Below are 13,019 nucleotides of genomic sequence, written 5' to 3' on the forward strand. Positions count from 1 at the left end.
CAATTATTCCAACAACTTAACAATTTCTTTTTTTTACCATTCAAATATTTTATTCCACTTCATATATTAAAATCAATCGTTGTTTTATTTCATCAGTTAGCTTTCGAATTATATTTTATAATTTAATATACAACAAAAATTTGAACTATGTATTTATTCTTTTGATAATGATTCACATATGTAACTCAATTTTAATTTCATGATAATATAATGACAATAAAAACATTTCTTTCCCAACAAAATCGAAATTTTAGTATTAAAACAGTATTTTTGGGTCTCTTACTAATACTTATTAATATTTTGATTTTAATTTCTACTAAAGTTAAACATGATGAAGAATGGATATTTTTTTTTTGTTTTGAAGAGAATAAGTTCATTCACAATAAAAAAGACTTTACAAAACTAAACGGTAGTTCACTTTTTGTTCATCACCTCCTTCCAGTAGTAGTCATTCATTTTTAGTTGGTGCTTAAATTATCATAAAAATTCCAGAATAAATAAACAAGGAAAGAGAAATTTATCAAATTTGTTATATTCTTAAATAGTTAATTTTTTTAAAAAAAAATCCAGATTCCATATGTGTAACTTCAAAAATCAGAATTGGATTTATGTGTAAGTGATTTTTTTTCAAAGCATGATCTCACAGTCTATATGCAAGAGAGAGAAAAAACATATCAAACTAATTAATATCATTCAACTAAACATTCTTTTTATGTTAAATACATTATGACAAATTTATTTAATTCAGTTCCTAACAAATTACTGTCCTACTTTTGTTCTTTGATGCACCAAATCATCAATGATGCTAAGAGATGGCTAAACTAAACACCAATATATATTATATATATATCTATATATATATATATATATATATATATATATATATATATATATATATATATATATTTATTTATTTATTTATTTATTATCATTTTTCTTACCAGTTGGTTGATCCGAGATTGTCATAGAAAATCATTCCCTAATCCGATAACACAAAAACAAGACACAATATTGGAAAGTAAAAAAGGTATTAAAGTTCATTCAGGTAAATATACTAAAATTTGTACATTACCATTAGCAACCAACCTGTAATATAATAAGATGATCAAAATACTGGCTAGCTACAAAATTCAAGTGAACTTCTTTTCTAAGAATGAATATATACTTCATAGGGTTTATTGAAAAAGTATAGTGAGGAAAAAGAAACATACTCATTAGGAATAAAATATATAATCTATTAACAAAAGAAAAGGAAAAAAAGGTTCTCTTCTGAAATGTTATGTTCTCCTACCAGGTTTTAGACTCTTAAAATGTCAAAATATTTAAGCTTTTTAACAACATTTAGTCTACTAATTATCAAAGTAAACATTAGATATTTTATGTTATTAATGTCGAAGAAACAAAGCCAACATGACAAAAGTGAACGTCTAGCAAAATAAGTGAGAACAAAGTGTGTGTACCATGTATAACTTTTGAAAGGAAACTCATTTTTTATTTGATATATCGAGTGTATGTATATATGTCCCTTAAAATTTGCATATTATAGTAAAAATGCATATAAATTTAAAAGTTAAAAACTAAAAATGAATAGAATAAAAAACAAGTAACAAATATCCACTAGAAATCAAACATAAGGATTCAATATAGCAAATGTCTTATGTTATATTAACTTTCTAAAAGTTTGTGTTGGCTATGTAAATTTGGATTTAGAAAAGTCGACATTATATAATTTCTAGAAGTTTTTTTTTTTGCTTCTTAAATCTCTACTACAACGTTTTTTTTATACATGAAGCTTCATAATTTAGTTTACATGTTTGTACAACGTATAAATTTTACGGACCACTGTCGTCCCCTGCCTAAAAGTGAGAGCGGTCAAGGTGATCCAATGCAGACAGAGCAAGGTCTTGATTTAAGTATAAAGTAGATATATAGAAGAAGAAGAAGTAATTGCATTTACGTATCTACAAAAGTATCATAAAGATCTAGGTGTAGTGCAAAGAAGGTAAGTCTAAATACGACTAAAAGGCAAGAGGACAAATAGAAACAACCATACAAAAAATAAAGAAAAAGTAAGAAAAAAAAAACGAACGGCGAGACATTGCCTAGAACGACATTGTCACGGTTGGCTATAAAGCGGAAGTGGGGAGAAACAATAAAGGACGTCGTCGAATGGCTTATGTCCATGTCAATTGCATTATAGTGTTCGTTTCTAGAAGAAACTTAATTATATATATGTCCATGTCAATTGCATTAGAGAACCTAATGGTCTTTGCTTCTTCTGAGAAAAAAGATACATAACACATGTCATGTCTTGTCCAAATGGCTTATTAGACCATTTGTTAAGAAAAACTTTTAGATATGTTTAATAATTTTGACGTTTAATATATATGTGGTTTAATGTGAAGTTGACGTTTAAGAAGATTATACGCATGCATGAGTGATAGATAGTTATACGCATGCATGAGTGATAGATAGTTATATATAACTTATATATAAAGCTATAGGCATTATAGGGGAGACGACCTGATATGTCAATTTTGAGTTTTCATAATGCATGAATTATCACTTTTTCTAGTGATAATTGCTTTTTAAGACTATTAAATGGCAAAGTTTATTCTTGCATGCAAAAAAGTTCATAGATTAGAATTTATGGGATTTCGAGCGGTTTAAATTATTATCTTTATATTATTTTTGTTGAACAAAATTCGGGTAATGATATTATGATAATTCACTACTATAAACTAATGTTATGCTATATGTAAGTTTGGCTATATACATAATTAATCTTTGACTATACACGTTATTGTTGTTTAAATTTTGTGATTTATATAATTGGTATAAATGTATAATTATAATTCCCTATATATGCTCTTGTGTTTATTATAGTTAATGATGATTCAAGAGTTTACAAGTAAGATGTAAAAGTATGTTACAAAAATAATACTAGCTCCGATCATCCTCAGCCTATTAAGTGAACGAAGGTCATCTACTAATAGACAAACAAATCGTGTTGAGTATGCAAAAGTAAATACCTCTTGTGTGATGCATAAATTAAGCTCTCTATTTTATGCTATTTAAAAATATGTATATTAAATGCATCGTTGAGGTAGAAAAATTTTAGCTGATCAAAAACCTAAAGTCTAATTGAAAATTGATTTCACTGATTTGTAACAAATTAATAATATAATTATTTAGTTTTTGTAAAATTATAATATATATATATATATATATATATATATTATGGTGTACATACATATTGGACTATACCAATACTGTGTATATATAATGGGATTTTCCTTTTGCTCTTCTCATATATCATCGATGTGCATGTTTCCATCTTAAAAGAATGTTCAAGTTAATGAGAAACGATGACTAATTTTGTAAACGATGACATATTATGTCGTTGAAAATAAGATGTATATGTCACTACAAAAAAAATGGTTGATTGCATCACTTAAATAGTATCACAAATATAAATGATATCATTTTAAATTATTTATTAATAAATGATGTAAAAAATATAGTTTAGTATCAGTTATAATAATTGATGTGGTATTCGAATTATTTGACATCGATTCAAAAAAATTGATATAATTTAATTTTAATTTGCATCACTTCAAAAATATTTGATACAAAATATAAATTCACATCACTTAAAATAATGATACAAATTAAATATCAATTAAATAAATGATACAAAATTGATATCAATACTAAAATGATGCTAACTAACACATATTTGATTAAAAATTAATTTATATTTATTATATATAAAAAAGAATTCATTAGCGTAGATTTTTCTGTTTGGAATCAAGATTTTTCATTTTCAAATGTCGAACCTTGTTTTTTTTTTTTTGGTTTAAATTCCTCACTCTTTATATGATTTATTAAAAATCTATATTCATGTATAAAAACTATTTTTAAAAAATCTTAAACTGAAAATTCTTTTCCACACTACCCAAATCCACGATCTTTGTAACTACTGAAAAAAATATTCTTTGTGATTATATAATGGTGAAAATGCTTCTCTCCTTCTCCAAATCAGGAAAAACAAAAGCAAGAAAAATGGAAGTGAATCAAAGGACAACTTTGCAGAAGTTTTTGTTTGAATACCAAGAAGACTGCTATTGAATCAAATTGTGCAACTACATCACATCTTCGACACATAATCATCACGTCTACACACCACATTTGAAGGCAAATAATTTTTCTTTTTCACTATATCATATCAAATTTTTTTTATTTTATCATGTAAACTATGATTTTTTTATCTGTTATTTTTGGTTTATATACTCAGAAAAATCTCAAGATGAAACAACAGTGTCATCCAGACAATAGAAAGGAAAGGCATGGAACAAAAACAAGATGTGTTCATATAACACTTAAGCAAGAAGAAATCACCTCGGTTATGAATTTAGGATCTATGCTCATATCAGTTTTTTTCTCTTGTAAATCGATGATGAATATATATTAATTAGATTTATTTTCATTTTTGTAAATGACGATTTTAATTACAATTTAAATAAAGATTTGTTAAGATTTTAATAGATACGAAAAAGATTTTGGCATATTTAAAATAATTTCGAAAATAAATATCTTTTATTAGTTTTTGAATAATATATAACAATAAATTTTTTATTAGTATCGGTTATTCATAAATGATACCAATTTTTAAAATCAATTATAAAAACTGATACAATTAATTAAAATCATTTGTTATAACTGATCTAAATATAGCATCAATTAGTAATAAATTGATGCAAAATATTTGCATCGACACATTAGAAATCACTTACTTAACTGATGCAAGACTCTTTTACATCATTTATAAATAATGCAAATATAAAAAATAAATGATGTTAGATAAAAATTTTAGCTGATCAAAAACCTAAAGTCTAATTGAAAATTGATTTCACTGATTTGTAACAAATTAATAATATAATTATTTAGTTTTTGTAAAATTATAATATATATATATATATATATATATATATATTATGGTGTACATACATATTGGACTATACCAATACTGTGTATATATAATGGGATTTTCCTTTTGCTCTTCTCATATATCATCGATGTGCATGTTTCCATCTTAAAAGAATGTTCAAGTTAATGAGAAACGATGACTAATTTTGTAAACGATGACATATTATGTCGTTGAAAATAAGATGTATATGTGTATTTAAAATGATTTTAGTGCACAAACTCTATTGTAGTAATTGTTATGCTATTTCGATAATAACTACTTAATTAATCAATATTACTTCCTATATATAGTAGGCTTGCGGACCGAACACAACATATCGTGAGATTTAAGAAACATCCAAGTCCAAGATAACGGACAGAACACATGGCAGAATCAACAACACATCATCATGTGGTCCTCTTCCCATACATGTCAAAAGGCCACACCATCCCTCTCCTCCAGTTCGGTCGTCTCCTCCTCCGTCACCAACGCAAAGAACCAACCACTTCCTCCATCACCGTCACCGTCTTCAGCACACCCAAGAACCAACCTTTCGTCTCAGAGTTCCTCTCCGACACACCCGAGATCAAAGTCATCTCTCTCCCTTTCCCGGAAAACATCTCCGGGATCCCTCCCGGCGTCGAGAGCACGGACAAGCTCCCTTCCATGAAACTTTACGTCCCATTCACGCGTGCCACGAAGCTTCTCCAACCATTCTTCGAAGAAACACTCAAGAATGATCTTCCACAAGTTTCCTTCATGGTCTCCGATGGCTTCCTCTGGTGGACATCGGAATCTGCAGCTAAGTTCAAGATTCCTAGGTTGGTCTTCTACGGCATGAACTCTTACGCCTTCGCCGTCTCCATCTCCGCCAACAAACACAAAATGTTCACCGAGCCGGCAACTAAATCTGATACCGAGCCGGTTACTATACCGGACTTTCCTTGGATCCAGGTCAAAAAGTGTGATTTTGACAATAATGCTTTCGATCCGGACAAGCCGGATCAAGCGCTCGAGCTATATAGGGAACAAATCATGTCGACCACTACAAGCCATGGGTATTTAGTGAACAGCTTCTACGAACTTGAGTCAAAATTCGTTGACTACAATAACTCTAATGGACACAAGTCGTGGTGTGTCGGGCCATTGTGTTTGGCAGATCCTCCTAAACCGAAGAAGAGTGCTAAACCGGCTTGGATCCATTGGTTGGATCGGAAGCGAGAAGAAGGGCGTCCAGTTTTGTACGTGGCTTTTGGAACACAGGCAGAGTTATCGGACAAGCAGCTAATGGAACTAGCTTTAGGGTTGGAAGATTCAAAGGTACGTCGACTACACAAATTAGGCATTACTAGTAAGGTATGGTATAATAAATGCATCTCGAGTAATAAATTAGGCATTACTAGTAAGGTATGGTATAATAAATGTATGTCGAGTAATAAATTAAGCATTACTAGTAAGGTAAGGTATGTTTAATGACGTGTTTGATTATTTAGGTGAACTTTATGTGGGTCACGAGGAAAGATGTGGAAGAGATACTTGGAGAAGGATTTAAAGATAGAATAAGAGAGAGTGGGATGATAGTGAGAGATTGGGTAGACCAATGGGAGATATTGTCACATGAGAGTGTCAAAGGATTCTTGAGCCATTGTGGTTGGAACTCAACGCAAGAGAGCATATGCGTTGGCGTCCCGTTGCTAGCTTGGCCGATGATGGCCGAGCAACCTTTCAACGCAAAGATGGTTGTGGAGGAAATAAAGGTTGGAGTAAGAGTTGAAACTGAAGATGGGAGTGTGCGAGGATTCGTGACAAGAGAGGAACTAAGTAGAAAGGTTAAAGAACTAATGGAAGGAGAAACGGGAAAAATCGCAAGAAAGAATGTAAAACAATACTCGAAAATGTCAAAAGCAGCCTTGGTCGAAGGGACTGGTTCATCTTGGAAGAACTTAGATTTGATTCTTGAAGATTTATGTAAGAGTAGAGAGTCAAACGGTGCTAGTAAATAGAGAAATGGGTTTGAGGATTGGATAACTTAACCGGCTTTAGACCGTGTCCATTTACTAAAACCAGTACACCCATTATACATCATGTATTCATGTACAAGTCTCGGTTTAAGTTGAAAACTTGATCTTGATAAAAATACTAGACATTTCATTTGATGGTTTTGACTAATATTTTAGTTTATACCCCCTTCGTATCAATTTTAAGTGATCTTTTAGAGAGAACAAAAAATACTTCAAATTAAGTGATATTTTTAAATGTCTTGAATATTTGTTGACCAATTAGATTTTTTATTGGTTGAATTAAGTTGATTTAATGATTTTTTATGTAAAATAGGTAAATTAAATGAATATTTTGTGTTTTATTAATTGATACGTGAAAACCTTAAACATCATTTAAATTATAACGGAAAGAGTATTAATTATTTTTAAGTGTTCATTTACGATAAGTTGAACTTATAAACTAAACTGATTTATAATATGATCACAAAGTGATTGGGTGCTATGTCTAGCTTGTTTCCAACGTATTTTAGTTTAACACCTAAAAGTTTTTACTATAAAAACATTTTTTTTAAACTTCACAACTTTACTTCAAAATATTAACTATAAAAAATCTTAAAACCTAAGTGTTAAATTTATAATACACGAAAACATGTTGAACTTATACACCACAGACGGACCACAAAGGGACTGGATGCTCGGCCCAGTTTGTTTTCAACGCATTTAAGTTTAACACTTAGATTTAGCCCAAAAAGAACATTTTGATTTATTAAAAATTAAACTTTACTTGAAATTTGATGTTAAAAAATCTTGATTGTCAGGCAAATTCAGAAAACTAGAAATACAAAACATAAAAAAAATTAATGTATATTTTATTTTTATATCAAAATCAATTGTTCTTAATTTATTTTTATTTTAAAAAAGTTAGAAAGTTGAAACATACTTGTGAAATTAAGTATCCTGAGGCTAGTCAGTGGTCGTTATGAATTCTGCTACACATAATACAAAACAAACCCATTAGGGATTTCATAATTCGACACAAAGTAAAAGTATTTTGATAAAATTAAAGACAATTATTACTAACCTGCTAATATATCACTGCTGACGGACCAGTTCCGACAGACTATAACTCCAACGGACGAGTTCTGGCAGATCACAGTCAGTTCTGATGAACTATAACCAGATTCAGCGTACCAGTTTCGACCAAACAGAAAGACGAGTTATGATAGACCAGATCTGGTGAATCATTTTTTGGTGGACAAAAACTAGTTAAGATAGACTTGTCCTATGTGACAAAAACCGGCGGACCATTTCTGGTGACCTGATTCGGCGGACCAGCCAGACGATGAAACAAGTGATGCGGTTATTACACTATGGACAATACATTTTTCTGTAGATGGACAAGATTCGGCGAACCAATTTTGGTCGACTAGTTATGGCGGATCAGATGTAATGGACAAGATCTTGTGGACGAGATCTCTTTTTCTATTTTAATTTTGTCTATCGTTTTGTTTTGTCTTTTTCTGCGAAGGCAAAATCGTCCGAGCTTCCCTCTTTGTGGCACGTTTTGAAAGAGGTTTTTGTTAATAGCACTTTAACAAATTTGAGTTTTAAAAATGGCATAGCAAACAAAATTCCCTTGTTTTTATTTATTTGAGAGACCCAACTAAATACTACCGATATTGATATTATAATAAGCAATCATTTTTATTTTTTGAGTTTTATTGCACATGTGTTGTCACTTTCAAAACTTAAGAATGGCATAAAATGTCAAAGGCAGTAATGATGAAATGTCAAAGGTTATTGGTTGTAAAACTAGTAATCATGAACAAAGACAGTAAACTGCAATTATTCATATGAATGAGATGAAAAGATTTATATATTAAAAAAATGAATAGCTTTCATCATTTCATTTTCTATAGGGTTGATGAAAACGTTTGTTTTTCTTTTATTTATTCATCACATTAAAGATGAAAGAGATAAATAATAGATTTTACATTTTTAACCTAGTGATTATCAAATGAACAAAATTAAAATATGAAATTGGGGAGCCATGTTCGTTAATTACTTCACCTTACACTACCGTGTACACTGTCCATGATCGAACATGACCCTCTGTAACATAGGTTTTTTACTTTGTCATCCTAGTTTCATGACTTTAATTTATAGTGTGACCTACACAAATTTGTATTGAGGCAATATAAAGTTTTGTATTTGATTCTACCGTAACGTTTTGTATAGATTCGCATCCCACTCTCTATTATTTGTAAGGTATGGTAAATGCACATGTCTACCTAGTCAATACTGTTTCACTTTCAGGATCGTATTTTGTATCATTTCAGGTCAGAATTTTGTTGGTCACGAGAAAGATGTGAAAGAGATTATTGGAGAAGTATTCAAAGATAGAATAAGAGAGAGTAGGATGATAGTGAGAGACCGGTGGAAAGATATTGTCACATGAAAGTGTCAAAAGGATTCTTGAGCCACTGTAGTTGGAACTCAACGCAAGAGATCCCGTTACATATGCGTTGGGGTCCCGTTGCTAGCTTTGGCCGATGATGGCCGAACAACCTTTCAACGCAAAGATATATGGTTGTGGAGAGATAAAGGTTGGCATAAGAGTTGACACCAAAGATGGGAGTGTAACGCAATCATTATAGGCAAGATCTTAGCCAATTCTTAAGATTATTTGTGATTTAATTAAATCAAAAATACATCAAAATGACTAAGAAGTTATCTTATTTAAGATCTAAATATTGTGTTAAGAAGCGTACACGTAACAGGATTCTATTGGGTAGTAGGATAAATATAAAATCTGATCAAAAAGTCACTATAAATTTTGAAATTTATCAAAAATATATGTGTAAGTTTATATTTATAGACACAAGTTATCTTTATATGTGTGTAATTTATATATATATATTTCATAAATACCGTATAAATACCTTTTAAAAGCCTTTTAAAAATCATTTAAAAACCTTATAAAAACTTTGTAAACCTTTTAAAAACATTAAAATGCCGTTTAGAACCTTTTAAAACCTTATAATTATTTGGATTTAGTCTTCCAGTAGTAATGATGATCTTGATGTACCTTATCAATCATATAAAAGTTTATAATTTTTCATATTTGAAAGAGATATTTTTAAAAATGGATAGAAAAAGGGTATTTTTAAAAAGATATACACTAAAAGGGGAATTCTTCAAAAATTCTCTAAGATAAATATAGAAGGAGAAAAAAACAATTTTCTTAAGGGAGATTCTCAAAATTACCATGTTTTTAAGTTTTTGGGCCACAAATAGCAGTAGACCCAACAATTTCCATGGTTACCATTTCTGAGTAAACACTTTGACCAAAATACCCTTCTTATTTTTCAACAAAAATCAAAAGAATCAAAACCTAATCTCCTCTCTCTCTCGTTCGCCGTCGCCAGAAACCTACCATCGCCGAATCAACTGTAGCCGTCGCCGGAGTCCTCCTCGCCGAATCAACGACGGTTCACACGACGGAAAATCCCTAATTCTCTCTCTCTCACCGCGACTCCTCACGTCGATTCAATCCTCTCACCGCCTCGCCGCGACTTCACCGCCTCGCCGCGACTTCACCGCCTCGTCGATTGATTCAATCACGTTTATTCCGGTGGTTGCTTTTGTTGTTTCTTCCTAAATCGTTTTGGTATGAACCCTAAATCGTTTGTGTTCAACCCTAAATCGTTTGTGTTCAACTCATTTGTGTTATTTAATTTGTGTTGAATCTAAGAGCTGGGGTTTAGTTCCTCAAGGTCTGTCTTTTCATCCCTTCCTTTTCGAAAATTCGAAACTCGTCACTTAATAGATCGAGTCCCTCAAACACCATTTTAGCAAACCCTTCGTGAGTGTCTCTATGAATGTGTGAATGATTTATTGGTTAGTTTTGATGAGAGTGTGAATTGCTTTGTGTTTTAAAGCTTGTTCGTTTTTGTGAATGTGAGCATGAGTGAAGAATCGAACAAGTCATGTTCATTTAGCTTTGAATTGTTTCAAGTAGAGTCATGGCCGGTCTTTAGGAAGCTGTGTTGATCAATTCATCTTTCTAATCTTGTCACTTTAGGAAGCTGTGTTGATCAATTCATCTTTCTAATCTTGTCACTTAATTGATTGATTCTCTCACACACCATTTGAGTGGTATTCAACAAACCCTTCATGAATGTCTAGCCATTAGCCATAGACTCAAGTGGAAACTTAGGCAGTTTGTTATGAATATCATAACAGCCATTAACAAAAACGAACTAATCCATCAAATTCTTACAACTTAGGCAGTTAGAACAAACCATCAGATTATATATTATTCTTCTATGTACTTGATTTACTCAAGAGAAAACTTAATACACATTGTGATATGTTGGTCAGATGATTGAATAAGGGGGATATTTTTGCTCTTGTGATTGTGTGTTTGTAAAAGATGTATCTAAACATCACAATGTTTGTTGGTTAATTTACATGCTGCATTTCTTATTCACTTAATGTGCGTGTTTATTGTGCAGGTGAACTTTGATCCATCAAGGACATCTGTTTCCTCAGCTTTCATTGTTGAGTCTTCTGGACAGTCTCAAATTACTCCATCATCCACTACTTCAGGTAATTTTTCTAGAGTTTAGTTTGTATCAAACATAGTTGGGAATTTAGGAAGACTTTCCAGCATTCAAGAAGACATGATGAACAAGATTAAAGAAGGGCAGTCAGAAGATAGAAGATTGAAGATGGCCTATGATATCTACAAGGAGATCGTACTAAAGAATTTGGAAGTTTTTGTAGTTTAGGAAAGATTGAATCTTTGTTGGAATGGTTTATGTTTCAGTTGGAATTGATTTTAAGAATTAATGTTAAAAATAGTTGAATTTTTGAAATTTGATCACAGGTTTTGTGTAGGTTTAATGGTAATTTGATGGTAATTTGATCACAGGTTTGTGTTTTAATTCATTTAGGAAAAGATTGAATGGAGTTTAGGAAGGTTTTAATTCATTAAGGATGGCCTTCATATATGGCACATGTGCAATAATTTAAGAGATATATTGAGTCAATCAACTAGGAATAATAGTTTTTTTATTTTTAAACAAAAAATTTAAAACACTTAATGAAGTTTAGGAAGGACTGAATGAAGTTTTAATTCAACTAAAATGGATTTTAGGAAGGTTTTAATTCATCTTAGGAAGGAGATAATGAAGTTTAGGAAGGACTGAATGAAGTTTTAATTTAACTAAGAATGGAGTTTATGAAGATTTTAATTCATTTAGGAAGGTATTCATGAACAAAATCAATTCTAATTTGATGATAAGTACAAATGATAAGTACAAATGATAAGTACAAATGAGAGGTACAAAATTGTGATACATGGAGGTAAACCATAACTAAAAGAGATGTAATATCTCATTTTTTATAAAACAAAAAAGCCGCCCCGCTGCAACAAGCGAGTTGGTTTCTCTGTCGTCGCCGGATAGCTCTTGGCGAGGTACTTTTGTCACTCGACTGAAAGGAGAGGAGACCTTAGGATAAGTTGCTAAAACAAAGGGGAGTAGAGGATCGACCCGTTCAGTAGAATTCCGAAGAAAGATTGTTGACAACTGGTGGAGACATTTCTTTGGTCCCCGTCAAATCAAAAGGAAAGGCGGGCAGGTTTAAGCTCGGCTGAGGGTTCGAGAATAGGGCCCTGCCCTTCAGATTCTCAGAATATAAAAAAAAAGTTCCAAAAATAGTAAGGATTCCATAGTGTTTAGAAAATTATCTTTAAATTATAGGAAGGTAACCACTCATATGAGCTTGAACTTAGCTGCTTAAGCTTGTCATAAGTGCCTTGATTAAACAACGCCATGTTGTCCACCTTTTCCATTTGAAACATGAAAAAGTTTGAATTTGATGTCATCCTTCGAAGGATGACATAATATTAGGGAAGACGTTCTTGAATGTTAGAAACATCTTCCTAAATTTTTCTAAAACCTGAGAACTTGTGATATATATGGTATCTCTGTACAAAGGGAAACCTTCTTTGCAATACTCACACCAAGAAGCATTTCTAGTAG

The 13,019-nt window shown here is 31.2% G+C and overlaps 1 protein-coding gene and 1 long non-coding RNA gene across 2 annotated transcripts; both read left to right on the plus strand.

The window, feature by feature from the left end:
- The first annotated feature begins 5,224 nt into the window (after window positions 1–5,224).
- Window positions 5,225–7,150, plus strand: LOC17892964 (UDP-glycosyltransferase 90A1). Its single transcript, XM_006297498.2, has 2 exons — window positions 5,225–6,289; window positions 6,463–7,150. The coding sequence occupies exons 1-2, from the start codon at window positions 5,354–5,356 to the stop codon at window positions 6,970–6,972; spliced, it is 1,446 nt and encodes a 481-aa protein (XP_006297560.1). The 5' UTR covers window positions 5,225–5,353; the 3' UTR covers window positions 6,973–7,150.
- A 3,407-nt stretch (window positions 7,151–10,557) lies between these two features.
- LOC17890997 lies at window positions 10,558–11,851 on the plus strand. Its single transcript, XR_002834873.1, has 2 exons — window positions 10,558–10,639; window positions 11,487–11,851. It is a non-coding gene; the product is annotated as an uncharacterized LOC17890997 (long non-coding RNA).
- Window positions 11,852–13,019: the final 1,168 nt, after the last annotated feature.

The sequence above is a fragment of the Capsella rubella genome, unplaced genomic scaffold (genome assembly GCF_000375325.1).
Source record: "Capsella rubella cultivar Monte Gargano unplaced genomic scaffold, Caprub1_0 scaffold_3, whole genome shotgun sequence".
Taxonomy (NCBI): domain Eukaryota; kingdom Viridiplantae; phylum Streptophyta; class Magnoliopsida; order Brassicales; family Brassicaceae; genus Capsella; species Capsella rubella.

What these genes read in the sequence shown, in the direction of transcription:
- LOC17892964 (XM_006297498.2), top strand. Translation starts at nt 5,354, where the DNA reads ATGGCAGAATCAACAACACATCATCATGTGGTCCTCTTCCCATACATG. An exon ending in TAGGGTTGGAAGATTCAAAG is followed by an intron (nt 6,290 to 6,462) that starts GTACGTCGACTA and finishes TTGATTATTTAG; the next exon opens with GTGAACTTTATGTGGGTCAC.